This window comes from Bombina bombina, chromosome 6 (genome assembly GCF_027579735.1).
Source record: "Bombina bombina isolate aBomBom1 chromosome 6, aBomBom1.pri, whole genome shotgun sequence".
NCBI classification, from domain to species: Eukaryota; Metazoa; Chordata; class Amphibia; order Anura; family Bombinatoridae; genus Bombina; species Bombina bombina.
The window spans coordinates 820,382,223-820,407,105 of record NC_069504.1 but is presented as its reverse complement, the minus strand read 5'-3'; the positions used below and the strand labels follow the sequence as shown (position 1 = coordinate 820,407,105).

The following is a 24,883-nucleotide window of genomic DNA, read 5'->3' as shown; positions in this document are numbered from 1 at the left end:
CCTCCAATCGACGGTTAAAAGCTCTTCCCATCGGGATGACCCTACCCGCAAAATTCAGAAGGCCCAGCAGCGCCTGCACCTCTTTTATCGCAACCTTGCTCGACCCTCTAATCCTTCGGACCGCACCAAGCATCCGGACAACCTTGTCCATGGGCAGCCTACATTCCGCCTGCACTGTATCTATTTCGATACCTAGAAATGTGAGACATGTACACGGCCCCTGCGTTTTGTCGTCCGCGAGCGGCACTCCAAAACGCGACATCATATCCTGCATAACTTCCATGAGCTGTTCACACTCCGTGGAACCAGATCTCCCTACCAACAAGAAATCGTCCAAGTAGTGGGCCACCGCTCCCCCACTTGACGCCTTGTACACTACCCAATGCAGGAAAGAACTAAAACACTCAAACAGGGAACAGGACAATGAGCAGCCCATCGGCAAACACCTGTCCACATAATATTCCCCTTCGAACTTCATGCCCATTAGTCTGAATGCCGAAGGGTGCAGTGGCAGCAGGCGGAAAGCCGACTCAATGTCTAGCTTCGCCAACAATGCCCCCGGACCGCATGCCCTGACCACGTCCAGCGCACGATCGAACGATTGATAGTGCACCGAACTCAACTCTGGGTCAATAGCGTCGTTGACTGACGCCCCTTTTGGGAAAGAAAGGTGATGTATCAACCTGAACTTCCCTTCCTCTTTCTTGGGTACCACACCCAATGGGGAGATCACCAGATCCGCCATCGGGCATGTGGAGAATGGCCCCGACACCCTGCCCAGCGCCACCTCCTTTGCCAACTTTTCCCTAACTACGTGCGGGAATTCATAGGCCGTTTTCAAGTTCCTGTGCACTGAAGAACCCGCAACCCGACCCATGACCGGTATCCGGAAACCCCCTTCCAACCCCGACCTCAGCAGCTCAGCTGCCCCTGTGTCGGGGTAGTTCGCCAGCCATATCAGCATGGCCCGCAACCTAAGCGGAGTTGGTGCCCTTGACTGCAACTCCCGCCTTAGGCGTAATTCTGGGCTGTCCCTGGTCCTTTCGTTTTCCACAGTCGGCGCCTGGGTGAGGCCCTGCACAGAACTTGCAGATGTGACGAAAGGAGCAGCTGCTCCCCCTGTCACACTGCTTATCCTGGTATTTCCAGCACTCCCTCCCTTTCCTGCCCAGCCGTGCCCCTAGGCGCGGCGGGGCTTGACGTGACGCCACTGGGGAGGGAGAACTGCCCTCCAATCCTAATTTGGACCACAAGTGCATATCCTGTGTTCCAAAATGCAGCAGAGGGTTACCTACCATCTTTCTCCTAAAGGCCATGTCGTATTCACGCCATGCGCCTTCCTTGAATCTCGTACGGATATCCTCTATGGTATCTTGGTACTTAAACAGGTTATGCCCCTGCAACGGCCACCTGTCGACATAGCACGCAGCCAGTACACGGAAGCATTTAAGCCATTCCTCGTACGTCTCCGGCCTACGCACTTTCTTTGGGCCCGAGCCATCCGCCGCCCTTTCTTTGGCTCTAAATGCATCCAGAGAGAGCTCGAATACATTAACGTATTTTCCCTCTTGAATCTTTTTAACGACCTTCGCTTTCAAATGGCCATATAGCGAGTGGACCAAACACGGGTAAGTGTCACCCTGTGCAGCCACTTTGCGTGGCACTGGTCCCACTGGCGTAACAGCGCCCCCTAAAGCTTGCGTTCCCTGCAGCTCAAGTGTCTGGGACGTAGCGCCCGCCTTGTCCTTCGCTCTAGCAGACGCCATCTTCTTTATCCACCTAAACATCCTGCGCTGACCCTTCCCCACTAAACCAAGATCCTCCCCGCTATCTGATCCTGACCCACTTGTGGAAGACCCCGTGTCAGTGTGTATGATGTCTGGTGCGTGGCACTCACCCTCGCCTGGTATCCCTGCTGCAGAAGGGGTCGCTGGACTCGCAGCGCTCTGGATGCCACTAGTCCCTGCTACTGCCAGGGCGCTGCTCGAGCTCGCTGCCATCTCTGCTGTGCTTGATGGAACCTGTTGAGACAAAACAACTTGGGGGGTACTCCGGTCTGTGAGAGGGGCAACAGTTGAAACACCCTCTCTCCCCTGCCCCTGTCTCCCCCCAGCTGACATACCCAGAACATTAGCCACAGCATCCCTGATAATCACCTCCTGCGCCGCCCCCCTCCCGGGCGTGACCACTAAACCCAGGCAGGGGGCCTCGCAGCATCTCTCGCATGCAACGCTGCCTCAACAGCTCTCCTGATCATATCCTCATCCACACCACCATGAGACTGGCCCCCTCTATGCATCTGCGCCCTCTCATACTGCGTATCATTTGTCGCCTCACTCGGTCTCACAAATCCCCCAGCCCTAAACTGAGAAACTCCCTCATAGGCATGCGTTATCCCCGCATGTCCCCATCCCATGTGTGGTTCATATCTCCGTCCAGTCTCCAATCTACCATATGACCCCTCAGGCCCTTCGGCCTCTGATACTGCATCCGCACCTGCAAACCTCAGGTTCATGCCACCCCTCATGCAAGCTTGTCCCAATGTGGCCCCTATACCTGTACTCCGTACCGATGCACCCCTCTCATTCACCACAACCACGGGCCTCTGCCCGTCACTGCCTCTATCCGTAGCCACGGCCTGTTCACTCGTGCTAGGCCGCACTGTAGGCCTCCCAACTGAACACACCGCTCCGCCTGACACACCAGATGAGCCCCTCTGAGGACCGCGGTCAACCGCCATGCGCGCATGCGCGCCATCAACATGCATACCCACGTGGGACCCAACTGCGCCACACGCTCTCCTACCAGCACCCGGACCCCCAGCCATACTCATGCCAGGTAAGTGGGCCCCGCTGCTCCCTGCCTGTCCTCCTGATACCCCGCTCGCTAACCGGAGTCCCCCCAAGTTACCTTCGGGGCTCCGGTCACGCGAGGCACTCCTCTCTCTGCCCCGTCCTCCCTCCAAATGGCGACCGCGATCCTCCTCCTCCTCAGAACTCTCGGAGGAGATCTCGCGGGAACCGCCAATCGGAGGGCCAGACTCCGCTGCGCACTCTGCCATGTGGCTGTGCTGTGGGCCTGCTCCTGCACCACCGCCAGCCCCAGCGACAGCCACGCCAAGGCCCTGGTCCCCATGGGGCAACCCCCCGACAAAGGACTGGGCCAAGGCCAAAACCGCCGCTAAGGCCGCCGGCGGCAAGGCCGCAAACTGCCCGGCCAGGCCGGCCCCAGCATCCGCTGGGGCAACCGGACCAGACAAGTTCCCCTGGCCACACTCTGTTCCCCCCATAACGCCCCCCACCGCTGACACCTCCCCGCTTGCCTGCGGGCCTTGATTGGGGGCTACCCTATTTACCCCACTGGTCTGGGCCTTCCCTCCAGCGCCTGTAGACCGTGAGCTACCCCCTGCCTTGCCCTTTCCCTTATTAAAACTCCTAGCAGGTGGGGATTTTTGGGGGGTGGGGGGTACCACATCTTCTGACTCCGGCTCCTGTCTGTGCCTTGCAGGTCCTTTCTTTCTTGCAGCCATCTCCACCACCTCCCTGTAACGCTTGGGAGGCACAGATTTTCTCCTGGATCTCTCCATGTTTTACTTCAAGAACCTTCAGACAACTTCAGAAACCTTCTCCTTGAAGTCTGGAAACCGAAAGAGGCTGCTCTCACTGTTGCAGGACCCTATAAAGGTAAGAAAACAGACACCTCCTTCCCACTTGCAACATTGTAACAACACATTTAGCATTACTCCAGACTTCAAGTTGGTAAACCCTTAATTTTGTTACAGGCCCACTAGAGGGCCCTCCACTACCATTCTGCTGGTCCAGCATATTCTTGTCACCTGACAGTCTCCTCTCTCTTTGCATCTTCTCCATTCCTCACAAGTAAGATGGCTGCTATCAGTGATTGATTCCTTTTATTCTGGGCTAATAGAGTTAATGAATCCATGTGTGTGTGTTGAAGTTGTTTAAAATGGTGTTTCTTTTTTAATAATGAAATGCTATTGATATCTGTATCAGTTTTGTTTGTTGATATCTTGTAGTTATTTTATTTTTGTGTGTGCATTTTTAAACTTAAAGGGAATGTAAACGTTCATCTTAATTCACTAATAATATGCACTTGAAGTTATTAAATTAATATTTATCTTAGATTGCAGAGCATAAGCGCTATGGAAGCGTTGTAAAATGAGGCTAAAAACGTACATAATTTGCAATCCCCTATCTGCCCATGCAGTCCGAGATTTTTTTTTTCATGGCCAGTGCTGCAGGGAGGTTATATCAATAATTTTTTTTATTTTTTACGTCCATTTTCAAAACCGGAGCACGTATTTCCACATCCTCATGAGCAGTACTCACAGCTCAATCTCAAACACAGAATCTGAGATTCTGTGTATATGGCTGTTAGATAGTTTGAGTGTGTTTGCGCATGGTGAGAGAGAACGTATGCTGTCAAAATTAGAAAATACGGAAGTTCGCTCAACTGTTGGCTGCAGGGACAATGATGGCATCTGTTGAAGAAAAGCTTTCGATTCGTAGGTGGCCAGAAGATGCATTTTTGGGTAAGTAGAAATTAAAATTTTAAACACTTCCTCTGCGCTTTTGCTCTGCAAACTTGGACTTAGCTATAGTAAAAATATTAAACTTTAATATAGGGACTATTATGTAGTAATGTTTACAGTCCCTTTAAAGGGATACTGAGCACAATTTTTTCTTTATTTCATGATTCCAACAGAGCATGCAATTTTAAGCAACTTTCTAATTTACTCCTATTATTAATTTTCTTAGTTCTCTTGGTATCTGTATTTAAAAGAGCAGGAATGTAAGCTTACGAGCCGGCCGATCTTTGGTTCAACAAGTGACGTGCGGTGAGGTCAGATGCTAGTGAGGCACTAGATATGATATGCTGGAGAAACACATATACCGCAGGCCGCAAGTACCCCAAACAGGGCAAGTTTTTATTATAGCTGAACCAGTGCATAGATAAAAATAATTAGCTGATGGGTGAGAGCAGATTAGTAACCATGGTGTTACTGATCAGCTGTTATTTCACCTGTGCACTCGTTCAGCTATAATGAAAACCTTGCCTGTTGGGGGTACTTGAGGACCATGCTTAAAATACATTGCACTAAAGCACTTGAATACAATATATACATAAATACCTAAGTCAGCCTATTAACTACTTAAAGGCTTAATACACTGACACAACCAGGGGCATCTGCAAACATCTCATTAGGGGAGGGGGTAAATTAAAAAAAATGTCCAAGTTTAATAATGTCAGACTTGTTGTAGGTGGTAATGCTCTAGATGGAATAAGGAATTAATCACTGGTAACTAGTGAATTTAGTTGTGCTATCATACTTAGGCCTTGGGAAATATGCTGCTCAAAGCCTTGAGTACTCAACAATGAACTCCAGAGACAGTGTCAATAAGACCACCTCCGCCACCATACATGACACTGACAGTAGTTAACTTACCGGCGTGAGGCGTCGTCCAGTTGTCCAGGGCAGTTAGTCAGTGGCACTGGTCATGTGGTCTGGCTGCTGGCTGCTAGGCAGTAGGGGCACTCACTGGGGATGGGCAGGCTCAGGCTGAGCAGCTCCTCTTCATCTTCTTCAACTGAGTCCTCAGTCCTTGTGCATCATAATCTTGAAACCTAAAATATAGCCAGTAATAGTTCTAGGGTGGTGCTTAAGCAAAACCAGTTGTTAAATTGGCACCTTCAGCCACAAAATTGCCAACATATTGGAATTTTCCAGACCCATTTTTGTACATCCAATTCTCTACCCAGCCATCTTACTGGGGGTCCAGTGCCAATGTTGATTAGTCCTATCCTACAGACAATGAGATCAAAAAGGGCAGGAATCTAGACACTCAGGGCAGAAAGTGTTAATACAAGTACTAAAGGAAGAAAAAAGCAGGTGACTGTACAGCTAAAATATAATAGAGGAAAAACTAGGAAAGATGAAAAAAGCAAGTCACGGGATAACTTTAAACACAGGAGACAGGATAGGTAATAAGAAAGGATCATCCTGCTTTGTAAATGTAATTCAATCAACACTATATTACAGCCAGATATATGTAATCACTGTGGTTAATTTACAGACTTAAAGAAATATTGCAATGTTTCTTCAAGTCTGTAAATTAACTACAGTGATTACATATATATGGCTGTAATATAGTGTTGATTGAATTACATTTACAAAGCAGGATGAATTTTTCTTATGACCTATCCTTTCTCCTGTGTTTAAAGTTAACCCTAGTTTTTCCTCTATTATATTTTAGCCACTGTTGTACAGTCACCTGCTTTTTCCTTCCTTGGACCTTCACTTTAGTAATTGTATTAACCCTCCCTGTCCCTTTCTGCCCTGAGTGTCTAGATTCCCATCCCTTTGCCATCTCATTGTCTGTAGGATAGGAAGGACTAATCAATAACTGAATAGTAGTTACTTTAATTAGAAAATATAAGCAATAGTAGGGTGGGCTTTATTAGTTGAGTAAAAACATGCATTTTCCACACACACACACACACACGTATGTATATATTGTGTTTATGTATGCATGTATAATGCATTTAATTGAATAAAGTCTTAGCTCAGCTACAAGTGAAATATTACATTTCACTTGCAGCTAACTTAGCTAACCTAAGACTTTATTAAATAAAATACATGCATACATACAATATATGTGTGGAAAATGCATGTTTTACTTTTTACTCAAATATTAAAGCCTACTGACCTACTCTTGCTTAAATTTTCTAATTAAACTATCAGTATAACCTATATTAAACATTTGTGGGAACCCAGATTATTGGGTACAACATAAATTCTTCTGAAATATCAAAAAATATACAGCTAGATTACGAGTTTTGCATTATGAGTCAAATAGCATTGTTATGGCCCATAACGCTTCATTTTCCCTAACGCTGCTATTACAAGTCTTGTCAGTATAGGTGTACCGCACACCTTTTAGCCAGTCACACAACATCAGTACCGCACTTTAAAAAAAGTCCTTTTTCAATGGGACTTCCATAGCGCCGGTATTACGAGTTTGCCTGGGAGGCCAAAATGTGAGCGGTACACTCTATAACCTCAGGATCTGTACTGCCATCTAAAGTCAGTAGTTATGAGTTTTACGTTACAAAGCTGTAGCATAAAACTCATAACTAAAGTGTTAAAAAGTACACTAACACCTATAAACTACTGATTAACCCCTAAACCGAGGCCCTCCCGCATCGCAAACACTATAATAAAGTTATTAACCCCTAATCTGCCGCTCCGGACCGCGCCACCACTTTTAAAATGTATTAACCCCTAAACCACCGCACTCCCGCATCGCAAACACTATTTAAATATAATTAACCCCTAATCTGCCGTCCGCCCACACCGCCGCTATAATAAACCAATTAACCCCTAAACCGCAAGCCCCCCACAACGAAATATACTTAAATAAACTATTAACCCCTAAACCGAAAGCCTCCCTAACTTTATATTAAAATAACAATTTCCCTATCTTAAATTAAATTAAAACTTACCTGTCAAATTAAATAAACTAATTTTAAAATAACAATTAAACTAAGATAATTATTAAACTACAATTAAACTAACTACCAATTAAATTTAACTAAACTACACATTAAAAAAATCCTAACAACACTCTAAAAATTATAAAAAGTATCTAATTACAAAAAATAAAATAACTAAATTACAAAAACCCCACTAAATTATGAAAAATAAGAAGCAAATTATCAAAAATAAAAAAGAATCTAATAGCCCTATCAAAATAAAAAGCCCCCCAAAATAAAAAACCCTACCCTACAAAAAAAAAAACTACCAATTGCCCTTAAAAGGGTCTTTTGTGGGGCATTTCCCCAAAGAAATCGGCTCTTTTACCTGTAAAAAAAAACACAAACACCCCCTAACAGTAAAACACATCACCCAACCAACCAACCCCCCCAAATAAAAAAACTATCTAAAATAACCTAAGCTCCCCATTGCCCTGAAAAGGGCATTTGTATGGGCATTGCCCTTAAAAGGGCATTTTGCTCTTTTATACGCCAAGACCCTAATCTAACAATAAAACCCCAAAAAAAAACCTAAATCCTAAAACCTAACACTAACCCCCAACGATCCACTTACAGTTCTTGAAGTCCCGCTTGAAGGATCCATCCAGCCGGTGAAGTCCTCATCCATGCGGCAAGAAGTCATCATCCAGACGGCCTCTTCCATCTTTATCCAACCGGCGAAGTCGTCATCCAGGCAGCAAGAAGTCTTCATCCAGACGGCATCTTCTATCTTCATCCATCTGGCGTGGAGCGGGTCCATCCTGAAGACATCCGGCACAGAGCATCCTCTTCATATGGTCACCGTCATAAACTGGAACTTCAATGCAAGTGATGTCATCCAAAAATGGCGCCCCTTGCATGCATAATGGCTGAAAGATTTCAATCAGCCAGTAGGATTAGAGCTGCTAAAATCCTATTGGCTCTTCCAATCAGCCAATAGGATTGAGCTCTCATCCTATTGGCTGATTGGAACAGCCAATAGGATGAGAGCTCAATCCTATTGGCTGATTGGAAAAGCCAATAGGATTTTAACAGCTCTAATCCTATTGGCTGAATGAAATCTTTTTAATGGTTTTATTTTTAGTTTAAGGTCTGGGCATTTAAAAGAGCTAACTGCCCTTTTAAGGGCAATGCCCATACAAATGCCCTTTTCAGGGCAACGAGGACCTTATGTTTTTTAGATAGTTATTTTATTTGGGGGGGTTGGTTGTGGGGTGGTGGGTTTTACTGTTGGTAGTTTATTGTAGACTAGGGTTTTTTTATTTTATTTTGGGAGGGGGGGGATTTTTTTTATTTTTGATAATTTGTTTCTTATTTTTTGTAATTTAGTGTTTGTTTTTTTATGTAATTTAGTTTTTTTTTTTATAGTAATTTTAGTGTTTATTTTTTTTGTAATGTTAGGTTTTAGTGTAAGGCAGCTTAGATTTTATTTCACATGTAAGTTTGTATTCATTTTAACTAGGCAGTTAGTAAATAGTTAATAACTATTTACTAACTAGTCTACCTAGTTAAAATAAATACAAACTTACCTGTGAAATAAAAATAAAACCTAAGCTAGCTACAATGTAACTAACTATTAGTTATATTGTGGCTAGCTTAGGTTTTATTTTACAGATAAGTTTTTATTTAGTTTAAAATAGTTATTATTTAGTTAATAATTGTAACTTTAGTTTAGCTGTATTTAATTATGTTAAAGTTAGGGGGTGTTAGGGTTTGGGTTACATTAGGGTTAGGATTAGGTTTAGGAGTTAGCTATATTATGTTGTGTATTTATTTCATTTTTATCTCTATCTATTAGTGCAACAAGTTTGGGGATAAACTTTTCAACAAATTTGGAGAAATAATATTGTCCCCTTGTTTTGTAATGAGAGACAAAGTTGTAACATAATCCATAATGTATTTTTCATTTTTATCCCTATATCTACTAGTGCACCAAATGTGTAGCAATAATATTGTTTAATTTAGAAAGTGAATACAATTGTAATAGAGTTTCTAATTTACTTTTATTATGTAATATACTTCATTTTCTTGCAGCATCAAACATAAGCATTCTGTGTTTTCAGACTCCCATTGAGTTCTATGGCATCCGCGACCTCAAGGGTGGCGGATTGAAAACTAGGTACACTGCGTCGGAATACACGCGAGCGTACCTGTTAAATTTTTGATAAATTTGGAAAAGGGTAAAATAGAGTCAAATCTGAATTCGAAACCATTGTAATGAGGCAAGCATCGATCTGCATCGGATTGAGATCGCACGATCGTATATCACATCACAAATTTCAACATTTGCCGATCTTGGTGCTTTGATGACTATGGCGGACAAATACGATGCAGAATTCAAGCGTATTTTAAGTTGACGCTTTGATAAATATGCCCTATAGACTCAGAGATAAAACAACATTTTTTTTTAATACATCAGTTTTAATGGAAGGAATCAAATTATAAGAACATTCAAATATTCCAAAATAAACTGCAAAACAAAATGTTTATGAAATGAAACAATTTTTTTGATGTTGACACACAAAAAAAATGGATAGGATTCAGATAGAAATGTTAGTGTTGTCGGCATTAAAATTGGTCGGTTAATTTTAAAAGGCATTAGGCGATTAGGGCTGGCTGTTATTTATGCAATAAAAGCGGCATACTGTGTTTATAGTTAAAACTTCCTTACTTTCTTAAAGTTTTGAATCTTTGATGGCTCACTGGTATCTGTAATGGGCAGCTCTGGAGTCCGCTCCTCAATGCAAGTCTGGCAGTCTGCAACTGAACTCTGGCTGACTGGCACCGCAAATAACGTGGCATAACACCCTCTCGCTTTGTCAGTCGACTTTCACGGTGACGACACACAGTCAGTGTCAGTCACACCCCCACGTGAGATGCCTCCTATCACTGCACGTCACTGTAATTGGTAGGTACATTTAGCCACGAATCAGCAAGCTGTACCCTGGTGCTGAACCAAAGATGGTCAGGCTCGTAAGCTTACATTCCTGCTTTTTCAAATAAAGATACCAAGAGAACGAAGAAAAAATGATAACAGTAGTAAATTATAAAGTTGCTTAAAATTGCCTGCAGCCTGCTGTATCTGAATCATGAAAGAAAACAATTTGGATTCAGTATCCCTTTAATTGATGGTGACGAGGAGTTCAGTATTGTTTGTTATTTGGCAAGAGACATCAAAATGGGCCATCTCCATTGTTAGCATGGGCAGCACCATCTTGTTTTTCAGGTCAAAGCATGCTCAGATTGGTAGGCAATTTCGTTATTGTTTATCCGATGTGTGTTATTGGTTGATCTTTGGGTGCTGAGCATTTATCAAATGCCTTTGGCTGCTGAATTTGAAGCGTCCATCGTTGATAGTTAGTTGATAACGTGATCAGGTGGATTTGTTATCACTGAAGTTGGTGCTGTCCATTAATTGTATGGGTGACTTTTCTGATATTGCATCCAATAGTTCTTCAATATGAGAATGGAGTTATTATTTGCTTTGTAGACATTCCAATGTCAAAAAAGTATATTGGAATAAAAAAAACACAACTGACTAGCTTGAAATAGACCCAATATTGATATGTTTAGCACATTTTAAAATGTATTTAAAAAAAAAAATCTATATCGCATACAGATATATAACCATGGATTTAGGTTATTAGAGTGCACTTGAAAGCTCAAAGGTTAATTACAAGTGATACTGGGAATAACAATATTGTGTTTTGAGTATTTTTCTTCCAGTCATTTCAAAGTATGTCACCATTGCTCTGCATTCTCAGCCAATCATCTGTTGTGAAATACTGCAGCTTCAGCTGAAGTAAAAGTATTATGCCAGGGTTCTGTATAAAGAAAAAAAATGCTTGGAAAAACAGGAAACTTTGTTGAAGGAAAAGTAAACACCTTGTAAATATAAGATTTTTCTGCAGTCTAGCGATGATCTATTATACTGTGCAAGTTTAAAACTATTTGGAATGCATTATCACATTGTTTGCTGCAATTGTTTTTCAGTAGCCTAACTCTAACCACCACTTATGGGGGCCGATTTATCATTGTCTTTCCGACATGATACGCTGTAGCGTATCATGTCCGAAAGACATCGCTGAATGCCGACAGCATACGCTGTCAGCATTTAACATTGCACAAGCAGTTCTGGTGAACTGCTTGTGCAATGCTGCCCCCTGAAGATTCGCTGCCAATTGCCCGCTAGCAGGGGGTGTTAATCAGCCCGATTGTATAGGATCAGGTGGATTGCAGACCGCAGCCTCATAGGCGGTGGACCAGTTATGGGCCTCTATTTATCAAAGGTCTTGCGGACCTGATCCGACAGTGCGGATCAGGTCCGCAAGGCCTCGCTAAATGCGGAGAGCAATACGCTCTCCGTATTTAACATTGCAGCAGCAGCTCACATGAGCTGCTGGTGCAACGCCGCCCCCTGCTGACTCGCGGCCAATTGGCTGCCAGCAGGGAGGTGTCAATCGCCTGAGCAGGCGGACAGGTTATGGAGCAGCGGTCTTTAGACCGCTACTTAATAACTGCTGTTTCTGGCTCCATTCGGAGCTTGATAGATATGCCCCATGGTCTTAAGGCCGCTGCTTCATAACTGCTGTTGAAACAGGGGCATCAAGGGCCATTCAGCCCTTGATAAATCGGCCCCATAGAGTAACCAGTCCAGACTTGTTACTTGAGTAGGCAATACTAGCGCGTGTCTTTTAGTCAGCAAACTATTATTTATCTATTTATCTCTGTGGCGGGCAATTATGGACATATGTTTTCATTACTAGTTCTAAAGAATTGGAAAATGCTTAATTTCCATGCTAAAATTACATGAAAGGGAAGCAAAATAAATAGTACATGTATATTGCAGTATTTTATTACACATAATTAAACATTTCATATTAAAATCTCAAAGTGTTCACTGCCCCTTTAAACGGATATAAAACCCCAAATAATTATATTGTTATTCATAAAGAGCATACAATTTAAAAAAAAAAAGTTTCCAACTGACTTCCATTATCAAATTTGCTTTGTTCCCATAGTATTCTTTGTTGAAGAGATACCCACATTGGTGTCTGGAACACAGCAGAAAATAATGCTATCATCTAGTGCTCTTGCAAATGGATAACATTCTTGCAAAAACTGCTGCCATATAGTGATCCAGAAACGTGCACGCCCCTGAGCTTACGTCCTGCCTTTTTAAATAAAGATACTAATTGAATGAAGAAAATTTGATAATATAAGTAAATTAGAAAGTTGTTTAAAATGATGTACTGAACCATGAAAGAAATTTATTTCAGTTTCATATCCCTTTAAATCTATTTATGTTGTGTTTGGTGCACATTTTTGTACCCCTGTGCCTGTATTGCATTCACTTCAATTTATACAACACGTGTCTTCCCTTGCTGTTACTAATAGAGTTAGGGTGCCACCTTTCAGAAATGCTCATCAGCATACAGGTGCATAAATAATTATACAGCATCATTTTGCTGCTAGGACTGATATGAAATGATTGTGTTCTAATTCTAATGTAATTATAAAAAAACAAACAGAAGTTTCACCATGACAGGGCCTTTATTTAAAAAGATACCAGCCTTACTGACTAAGTGGCAACCCTAAGTAGTGTGAATGCCATATTACTATACCCCCCGAACATCTGCTGGATGATTTCCAGATGTGTGAGGGTAAGAGCTTTTGGGCAATGGGACACTGTTTTTTTGTGGGTGAGACTATGTTGGGGATGGGCAGAGTTACAGTGACACAAGCATATCAGAGTGAGTTGTGGGCATGACCGGGCAAGGTGTGCCCAAGGCTCGGTGAGTCCCCTAAAACCAGACAGGGGCTGTAAGTTGGAAGTGGACCATACCTCTCAACCCATGACAGCTAGGAGGTAAGCATTACTGTCTACATAGTCCTCTGCAAGTCTACTGCTTTCATTTACTAAGTAACATAAGGCAGAGGGGTTTCATGGGGTAGCGTACGTTGCAGAAGGTAGATCAGTAGCATAAATTACATAAAACAGTAACATCACATACAAAACCTTACCTGCTCTCACATATGAAGAGTATATGTAGATATATGTGTTTTACAACAAAGCATTCTGATTACTTTATGCAGTACTTATTAATGTGCAAGGCATATAGACCGGAATGGCAAGGTTACACATTGCTGGTCATATAGGTCAAATTTGTCATTTCATAGCTATGAGGTCATTTCCCTAAGTTGTACCATTGGGAATTCTGATAATAAAAATGCAATAACTGAAAGGACATGAAACCCAACATTTTTCCTTCATGATTCAGACAGGGAATACAATTTTAAACAACCTTCCAATTTACTTCTATTATTTAATTTGCTTAGTTCTCTTGGTATCGTTTGTTGAATAACATACCTAGGTGTGCTCATGAGCTGGGAGATAGCTGCTGAGTGGTTGCTGTATATATATATTGTCTTACCAATGTGTTCAGCGTGCTTCCAGCAGTGCATTACTGCTCCTTCAACAAAGGATACCAAGAGAATAAAGACAAACTGATAATATAAGTAAATTGGTAAGTTGTTTAAAATATATGCTCTATCCAAATCAAGAAAGAAAAAAAATTGGGTTTCATATCCCTTTAACCTTGCAACATGCACATTGCGGGAGCTAATTTTATCTTTTGTTTAAACGTATTTCCTTTCCATGAGAGCATATTGAGACAGGCTCAGGGGTGTGCCCATTATATAAGCACTGTATGTATAAAATTGTTGCAAATACTGCTGCCATATAGTGCTGAATACTTGGGCACACTCCTGAGACTACCTCAATATGCTCTGTTGGAAATGAGCTTACAACAAAGCGTATTAAGAAAGATAGTTAAATGTGATCACAGATTTAAACTGGAAGTTTTTTTTTTTTAAATTATACACTCTTTAATGTTGACTTTTATGTTCCTAAAGGGACAGGAACCACACTTTTTTTTCTTTCATGATTCAGGCAGAACATACAGTTATGTCCAATTTACCTTTATTGTAAAATTGGCTTCATTCTCGTGTTATACTTTGATGAAGGAGCAGCAATGCCCTACTACCAGCTAACTAAACAGATATCGGGTGAGCCAATGAAAAGGAATATATATGTGCAGTCACCAATCTGCAGCTATCTCAAAGTAGTGCATTGCTGCTTCTTAGCCTACCTAGGTATACTCTTCAACAAAGGATACATAAAAAACAAAGCAAATTACATCAAATAAGTTGTTCAAAATCGTATATGCGCTATATGAATCATGAAATAAACATTATCATAGTGCGAGCGGACATGATACGGCATTTATCATTGCACCAGCAGATCTTGTGAACTGCTGGGGCAATGCCGCCCCCTGCAGATTCACAGCCAATCGGCCGCTAGCAGAGGTTTCAATTAACCAGATCGTATTCTTGGTTAAATTATCTTATAAAAGGGCAGTCCCTGCGAGTTGCGAGATGTCTCCTATTGAAATTAATAGAGCTTGCTAGAAAGGGACACTTCGCTGTTTAAAATGAAGTTAGCAATGAGAGGGGGGGGGCACTTTAAAAATAAAATGCTGCAGCCAATATAAATTACATTACACTTCTTTTTAGATATAACATCTTACAATCGCTCGCCTATATTTTCGTTTGCATGTTTTTCTCTTTTAGGGTATGAGGTATTTTGCGTATTTTGATAAAAGCTCACCGCCTTTTCTTTGGCAAGCCAAAACAGTGAGAACTGTATCGCAGAAATGTTTAGAGAATTACGCTGGAATTTGAGAGAAAATTTCATATAGGCACATTGAATGCCCATGCTCAGCGCACTTTACAAGAAAACAACAATTACGCTTTATATTTTGTACTTATAAATATGAATTTCTATGTGTTTTTTACAGTGTACTTAAGTTACGATTTATGCTGTGAATATTTAATACAATTTATTTTTGTGTAATTTACATACAAATTTTAGGTTTTTGATAGAATATGATTTTAGGTGACAAATTTTGTAACGATTTTTGAAGCACCTGAACGATACATTTTTTCCTGCGTATTTTTGTGTGAATGGTTCAATTATTCATTTTGTATGATTTTTAAATTACGAATTTTGTTGTACACTTTTGTAAAGTATACAACTCCTTAACATACAAAAAATGCCATATACGCCCCTTTGCGAGACATCCTATTTTCAGGGAAATAGAAGGACTGGCAAGCATTCTTAAATAATATCGCCAGCCCAGAGACCTTAAGATAATCAGCCCCTGAATCTCCATTGTAAGTTAGTTTTGTCAGTAAGAACATGTCTCTGGAAATCTCCTGGGTGCGTTCTGGAGCTTGGAGGTAGTCCGCTCCGCATGGGAGGAGTTATGGAAGTACCAAAGGTGTGGTTGCAGGCCATTCGCAGAGTCAGGACAGGCCCATGCTTTGCTTTGGAAGTGGAACATTTGCCCTGAAAGGGACGCACAGCAGATCTCCAAACTGTGACAATGTTGCAGTATTGGTGATGGCTGAGAGTTCTGATAAGAATGATAGTATTATCAATTATTTATTTATCAATGAGTGATAAAAGTAATTTAATCAACTCTACTTTATCTGCTTTGTTTAGAATACTTTACTATTTAACAAAGAATGAAAATAATGAAACTTCATTATCAAATTTTCTTTGTTCTCTTGCTATCTTTATTTAAAAATAAAATAAATAAATAAATAAGATATGTAAAGTTTAGGAGCCTGCCCATATTTGGTTCAGAACCTGGGCTACGCTTGCTTATTGGTTGCTAAACGTAGCCACCAAAAAGCAAGCGCTATCCAGGGTTCCGAACCTAAAATGGTCTGGCTCCTAAGTTTCACATTTCTGCTTTTTAAATAAAGGTAGCAAGAGAACAAAGACAATTTGATAATAGGAGTAAACCAGAAAGTGGATTTAAATTGCATGATCTATCTGATTCATGAAAGAAAAAAAATTGGGTTTAGTATCCCTTTAAATGAGCTTTATAATACAAAATGGAAATGCTCACATTGCAGCTTCTGAGACGAACAAGACAAGTTAACCAATTAAGAACAACATATAATTATAGCTGCCAATGACTGTTGTGATCAGGACCGTCATTACATTGCGGCTTCTGAGTGTTTCTTTAGCTATGAGTTTACGGAATTAGCGTGTACTAATTAGAGACAGACACAATTACAAAAGTATGCAAAAAAAGAGGTTATCATTTTAACATTAGAATCAATGACCCTTTAATACTTGATGCACTTTTGCATGTGGTTATTATTTGACATTTAATACAAATCCAGAATTGTTTGAGCCGATCCTAATCATACAACTAATTTCAGCGCAGTATTACTTTTCATAATAGTTTTTGTTTACCGAGTTGCTTTGTAGGTCATGTGTAAATACAGAGCACAATAACAATGTGCTATGTGTTATAGAACCAGATCTTACTTTCTGCCAATCACTACAGACAAAAAAGCAGCATTATTTGTCCTTGTCCTCTCTTCATAATAACCTGATCAATTACACAGAAAATACAAACAATGACCAGTGATTTATTTGATTATGAATAAACAAACATGTGTGCGTGGCGTGCGTGTGTGGTTGTATGACTGCAAGTGTGTGGTTGTATGTATGTGCGTGCCGTGCATGTGTGGTTGTATGTGTGTGCATGCATGTGTGGTTTTATGAGTGCATGTGTGAGCGTGGTTTGCGTGTGTGGCTGTATGTTTGTGCATGTGTGTGTGGTTGTATGAGTGCATGTGGGTGGTGTGTGTTTGTATGAGTACATATGTGTGGTTGTATGTGTGCATGTGTGGTTGTATGTGTGCATGGGTGTGTGTGTGTAGTGTGTGAGTGCATGGTTTTATGAGTGCATGTGTATGGTTACATGTGTGCACGTGCGTGTGTGGTTTTATGTGTGCGGTTATGGTTGCATGAGTGCATGTGTGTGGTTTCATGTGTGCATAAGCCTGTGGTGTTGTATGTGTGCCTGCATGTGCGTGTGTGTGGTTGTATGTGTGCGTGCATATTTGTATGAGTGTATGTGTGTGGTTGCATGTGTGCATGTGTGGTTGTAAATGTGCATGCATGTGTGTGTGGTTGTATGTGTGCGCACATGGTTGTATGAGTGCATGTGTATGGTTGCAGGTGTGTACATGCGTGGGTGGTTGTATGTGTGCGTGTGTGGTTGTATGTGTACATGCATTGTTGTGTGAGTGCATGTGTTATGTTTCATGTGTGCACATGCGTGTGGGGTTGTACGTGTGCGTGCTTTTGTGTGTGTGCATGGTTGTATGAGTGCATGTGTGTGGTTGTATGTGTACACGTGCATGTGTGGTTGTGTGCCACTTCATTCATTATTGTTGTTATTCTGTTAAGTGAATGTTGTGTTAAGTGAATGTTATATTTCTGTATGACTGTCATTATTTGATTCTATATTGTCATCGATCTCATTTTCAAATATGGGTTTCTCAAGATTGATGAATTTCTTTAAAGCAGGGGGAAATTGTGGAATAAACCAATTATTAAACCAATTCCCTGAAAATGGTTTATTAATTTTATTAAAAAAAAACAATGCTCTCTAGTTGTTTAGTATAAGTACATGACCCCTCCATATGTTCTTGGCCTCTTTGTGAGAAATATCTTAGTGCCTAGGGCAGCAAAAAAAATATATATATACTACTGCTTTAATGGATGACTAGGTCATTATACTTGTTTTTTTAAAGCCAAATGTATTTAGAAGTTAAAGGATATTTAACACATCTGGCTTTTGAGAAAAATGCTGCTTGCCCAACACTTCCGTGGAGGCCAAAAAGCAAGTTCTGTAACCTGCAATTGCTGCAAACACAAGAGCTGGTTTTGCAGCAGTATAATACACTATGTTTCAGATTTTGCTTTATTTGGTCCTTCCAGGGAGTAGACTTTCCTGCCATGTGTCCAGTATTCAACTGGACAGTCCAGTACTTTAGCAGGCTGCCCAGTAAAATCTTCACATAATACTTGAAGCTTAAATAGTCCCTGAGTGTAATATAAATGTAAAAGGCATCCTATGCCTCAAAGCATTACAAATATGTAACAGAAAGAAGTGAGTAGCAGTCAAGGGGGTAAAATCTCTACTGTTTACATATATTACTGACAAGGTACAGTTATTGATTTGTTACTAGCAGCCAAGGGGTAAAATAACTACATGGTAAGTTCAAGAGTGGAATCTACGATAGAACTTTGGAGGAACATGACATGCCTCCTCTATAGACCATAGTATAAAATTCTTGTAAAAAAAAAAAAAAATATATATATTTTCTTAAAGGGACATTGTACACTAGGAGGCCGATTTACTAATGTCTGGCGATTTGTCCCCTAGGTCTACAGACTCCCTGTTTGTGTAGTGGGTCTTTTCATATGCAGAGGAGTGGGGGTCTTCTCTTCCTGCTTTCTCAGCCCCTTTCACTGGGTGTCCTAGCCTAACCTCATCAACAGTGTTAAATTGGGAGCTTCTAAGAAAGTTTTTAAAAGGTTTTAAGATTCTAGATTGTAAGTTCCCACGGGAATAGGGCCCTCAATTCCTCCTGTATGTGTTTGTAAATTTTGTCCTTACAAGTTTTATATTATTGTTTTATTTAAATGAATTGTATCCATGGACAGCGCTGTGAAATATGTTGGCACTTCATAAATAAAGTATAATAATAATTAATGGTTTTATACTGGATTTTTAGATCAGTATCTGTGCATATTCCTCTTTATAGTAGTGTCTATTACATGCAGTTCTATGAAAATTGGTGTACACTTAAATTAGACTTAAATGAACTTTTATATTTTGTGCATTTATCCATACGTTGGTTGGCTTGATCTGTGTTCTAAAGTACTTATTAATACAACATTGTGATATAGGTTCACTATCTATTTTTCCTGCTTTTGCTCTACAATTTTGCTTGTTCCATTCCCTGTCGAAAAGGAATGGAGTGCCCGTGTCATTTTTAAGCGTAGTGACATTTGCTGACCTTGCAGCATTCAAAAAAGTGATTGGTTATCTTACCACAAGCACATTTAAATCTGTTCGTAATTGGTCACAGCAATGGAGGAACATGAATTCCATCAGGCTTTTCAAGACGTGTATCCCTGAACTCTTCATTTGCAAAACCTTGACATTGATGCTAAAAATATATTAAAGTGTTAAATTATTTTAAAATATTTATTTTCCATACATATATTTTGCAATCCAGTGCTTAACTGCTAATATATTTTAGGCATATATACAATGATATCCCTTTAACTGGAAGCATTTTTCATGAAACCTTTGGTTAGATGTAAATGATCAAGTCTGTCATTTCTCACCTATGTCTACTGAGTGATAGTTCCGGTATATTTGTAAATTGCTATAAATGCTGCTTTTGCTGTAAATATGATTCTTTTTATAACAGAAAAATGTACTTTTATTTAAGAAAATTGCATATAATTTGATGTATGTGTGGGGTTTTTTAATATGTGAAGAAAACATTACAGCATTTTTAATAAAATCATCTCTACTTCTCTCTTTCTTCCTCTCTTTCTCTCACTTTCTAATGTTTTCTCTCACACACAAACACACATACATCTCTTTCTCTCACTCTCTCTCTCTTTTTTATGTCTCTCTCCCTTTATCTTTCTCTCCCTCTCTCTCTCTTTCACTCTCTCCACACCCCCTCTAACTCTCTTCATTTTCTTTCTTTCTATCTCCCCCCCTTCTTTCTCCCTTCCTCTCTCTCTCTCTCTCTCTCTCTCTCTCTCTCCCTTCCTCCGCTTCCCCCCCCCCCTCTCTCTCTCTCTTCCTCCCGCCTAACTCTCTTCATTTTAATTCTTTCTATCTCCCCCCTTCTCTCTCCCTTCCTCTCTCTCTCTCTCTCTCTCTCTCTCTCCCTTCCCCCCCCCCCTCTCTCTCTCTCTTCCTCTCTCTCTTCCTCCCCCTCTTTCTCTCTTTCTCTATCTCTCTCTCTTTCTCTCTCTCTCTCCCCCCTTCCTCTCTCTCTCTCCCTTCCTCTCTCTCTCTCTCTCTCTCTCGCTCTCTCCCCTTTCTCTCTCTCTCTCTCTCTGACTCTCACTCTTTTTAGTGCTGGGCTGGTCCTAACATTCTACCTCAACCAGAGAGTAAAAGAAGAGGTTGGACCAGGAGTCCAGGACATAAGAAGCACCCTACAGAACTTCCGCCATTCACTGTCCAGCATCCCACAGGTAAGAAAACAAACAAATGTCAACAACAATATATGGCCTACTACACAGAATATACCAATTTCAGTCACTAAAAATAGTATTTGACTTATCTACATTTTTGTTTTCCTTAGTTGCTACACTGCTAGCTTTGGTGTCCCATGAAATGTGATTGTTATTAATTATTATTATTAATTATTATAAGACAAATATAAAATGCCAAATTAGGTTTTAGACACAGCTTATTTTGATTTGATGAAAGATTAAAATATACCTTGGGCTGTGCCTACCTTCCAAATTTTATTTGTTTAAAACAATGAATTTGAATGCATTTGTCTGTTCCAAAGAAACAATGACTTTGCATTCTGATATTCATTTGTAAGCAAATGTTACAAATGGTTAATTTCTTTATCTCATATTTTGTTCCTTAAATCAAATGTTACATTAAAAATAGGGAAATGTAAGTTTAAAACATTCACTAGTAGACATATTTTCAAAGGCAAAAAATGTCAAGGAGAACATTCATTTTACCATTAAAGTTAAAGGAATAGGATAGTCAAAATTAAAATTTGTATGATTCACATGTAATTTTAAGACACGTTTAAATTCACTTCTAATTTGAAATGTGCTTTGTTCTCTTGCTATACCTTGTTGAAAATGAATACGCACATATCCTACACAAGTGGGAGCTAGCTGCTGATTGGAAATTGGAATGTTTATTACAATTGTATGTTTTATCCAAATAACAAAAACAACATTCAGGGTTTCCTGTACCCTTTGAGTGCTAAGCTAGATTTTTTTTTCTTCTGTTTTTTATTATTTAAAAAAAAAAAAAAAAAAAAAACTTTTTTATTTTACCCAGATCCCCAAGTCTTATATTGTTGGAAAGGATAGGCGGTTACCTTTCCAACGGTGGGTCTTGGGGGTCTGTAGCTGCTTAGATGCCTGAGATACAGGCTTCTAAGCAGCATGATCCCTTTCCCTATACTTTGTATTGTAAATTTTAAATAAAGTTGCACGGTGACATCATCATGTCATTGTGCGTGACATCACCACACGTAATGGGAAGCCCCGGCGATGCCTGTCACTCACTATACAGGCCCGATCGCAGGGGTGGGAGCCCCCAGATTGCTCTTAAGGTGGTTGAGTGCTAGCGACGGCTCTGAGCCGTTGTTAGCACTATGGACAGTAAAGCCAAAATTAAGCTTCTGTGATTCAGATAGAGCATGCCATTTTAAACAACTTTCCAATTTATTTGTATTATCTAATTTGCTTCCTTCTCTTGGTATTCTTTTCAAAAAGCATACCTAGGTAGGCTCAGACGCAGCAATCCACTACTGCAAGCTAGCTGCTGATTGGTGACTGCACATATATACTTCTTGTCATTGGCTCACCCAGTGTGCTCCGCTAGCTCCCAGTAGTGTACTGTGGCTCCTTCAACAAAGGATACCAAGTGAATGAAGCAAATTTGATAATAGAAGTAAATTGGAAATTTTGGGTTCCATGTCATTTTAACAAATGGTTTGGACATGTAACTTCTGGAAGATGTTGTACAGAACATATATCTGAGGTTATATTTCATTAACTACAAATAATCTTCCTTAATGAATACAGTATGTATTGTATAACTAGCCAAACATTTCCATTAATTATTTATTAATACATCATATTTTAATGCTAACAAAGGATCCAGGTGTTGAAGGTAATTAGTGGCATTGCCATGTAGGGTCACTAATCCCCATGTACCCCCCAAACTTTGATAATTGCTCAGTTTCCCACCACCACTCTGACCAAACCCTCCTCGCCATACCAGCCTGCCCCAAGCCATGCCCCAACATGCCTAGCCCTGCCCTAATGACATGAACCCCTACCACAAATTACCAGTGGGACTATGGGAAGTGCCCCCACCCGTTTTTTCTTTTCTGGAGGCACCACTGAGGGTAATATATTGTTTTTGCACTGGTTTATTGTAAATACAGATTAAAGAACACTGACCTAAATAATAGTTTATTAAATGTGATCTTCAATCTCTTTAACCAGGGACAAATATTTTTATTTTTTCGGTGGATTACAAAGAGGGAAAGACATTTAATCAAGGGTGGTGGTTCTGATGTGAACTTATCATTTATATGCTGATTACCCTCTATTCCTTTTTCCTTATTTATTTATTTTGTACATCAATAATTAACAATGACCTGTACCACCATAAATTAACACTATGGGGCCTATCTTTCAAGTTCCGAATGGAGCTTGATGCCCCGTGTTTCTGCCTGCAGCAGTTATGAAGCAGCGGTCACAAAGACTGCTGCTCCATAACCTGTCTGCCTGCTCTGAGCAGGCGGACAGACATCGCCGGAAATCAACCCGATCAAGTAAGATTGGGTTGACACCCCCTGCTGGCGGCCCATTGGCCGCGAGTCTGCAGGGGACGGCGTTGTGAGCTGCTGGTGCAATGCTGAATACGGCGAGCGTATTGCTCGCCGTATTTAGCGAGGTCTGGCGGACCTGATCCGCACTGTTGGATCAGGTCCGCCAGACTTTGATAAATTGGGGCCTATATATGAAGTAAGTCAAAGATTTTATGAAGTTAGTCAAAGATTTGGAGGCATATTGAAAAAATATTCCCCAGAAGCCCATACATGACCTTTGCTTTAACGGTTGGAATTGGATGTCCTTTGATCTTAAAGACAATATCCAATGGTGTCCTGAAATATTATATGTCTGTGATTCAAGTCCAAATGTGTGCCTTAGGATTCAGTGAGAGGGTACATACAGTATGTACTAAATATATTAAAGGGATAGAAAGGTAAAACAAATAAACGTGCATGGGTGCATTTTGTTTTAAATAGAAGCATGTTTGCAATATACTTCCGTTAACAAAAATGCTTCTAGTAAAAGTTATTACTGGTTTTATGAAGCATACACACATATCCTGTGAGGGCCTGTGCACCAGCATTCACACCTGCTCATAGAGTCAGTAGTGGCTTAAATTACATTTTCATCTTGTATAGTCTTCATATAAGACCCATTGTATAAAGTAGTTATAGAGGTTAGATCAATAACATTTTTCACCAAATGTGATTAGGACCATTAAAGGGACAAGAAACCACAAATATTTCATTCATGATTTGGATAGAACATACCATTTTAAACAACCTTCAAATTTACTTTTATAATCAAATATGATTCCTTATCCTTTGTTGAAGGAACAGCATTGCACTAGTGGCAGCTAGCTGAACACATCTAGTTAGCCAATCACAAGAGACAAATGTGTGCAGGCACCAATCACCAGCTATCTCCCACTAGTGTAGGATATGCACATATTAATTTTAAAAAATGTATTTGAAAATAGAAGTGATTTTAAAAGTGTCCTAAAATTACATACTCTCTATCTGATTCTTGCAAGTTTAATTTTGACTTTCCTATTCCTTTAAACAAAGTAGAATTGCATAATCAACACATGTATAATAAAAGGACAATACAAAAGCATTTTGAATTTCAAACAAGCAGTAGATTTTTTTTCTGATAAATTTCAGCTTCCTTTCATTTCCCTGTATCATGTAACAGCTGTCAGCCAATCACAGACTCATATATGGATATAAAATGTGAAAGCTTTGCTTTTCAACACCATACTGAAGGGGAAATAAAAGTCTATTTGATAATAAAAGTTAATTGTAAAATGTTATATTTTGACATGACATGCTCTATCTCAGTGTTTTTCAACCAGTGTGCCGTGGCACACTAGTGTGCCGTGAGAGATCCTCAGGTGTGCCGCGGCAGACTGACAACAGTGCGGGGGTGTTCCTCTTTCAAATTTTGAAATATTGGGAGGTATGTGACAGGCTCATCAGGCATCATTTACAATCATGACATTGACATTCATTAACAGACAATCATTATGATTGTGAATGAATGTCAATATGTCATGTATAGTTTATAGGAGGTATGGCATGACAGCACAGTACAGTGTGTGTATATATATATATATATATATATATATATATATATATATATATATATATATATATATATATACAGGATTTTTTAATGTAAAAAAGTGTGCCACGGCAAAAAAAAGGTTGCAAATCACTGCTCTATCTGATTGAAGAAAACTCAATTTTAACTATCAGGTCCCTTTAAACATCCATTCATCTCTACATGAATTAACATTGTACACAAACATTTTCTCTT

General features: G+C 40.2%; 1 protein-coding gene across 1 annotated transcript in view; it reads left to right on the top strand.

The window, feature by feature from the left end:
- The window catches only part of PROM2 (prominin 2), a 229,217-nt gene that overhangs the window by 89,290 nt on the left and 115,044 nt on the right, over positions 1–24,883 (top strand). The window contains exon 4 of the mRNA XM_053719461.1: positions 20,596–20,716. Coding sequence (XP_053575436.1) covers positions 20,596–20,716 — 121 coding nt within the window. The remainder of the gene's footprint in view (positions 1–20,595; positions 20,717–24,883) is intronic.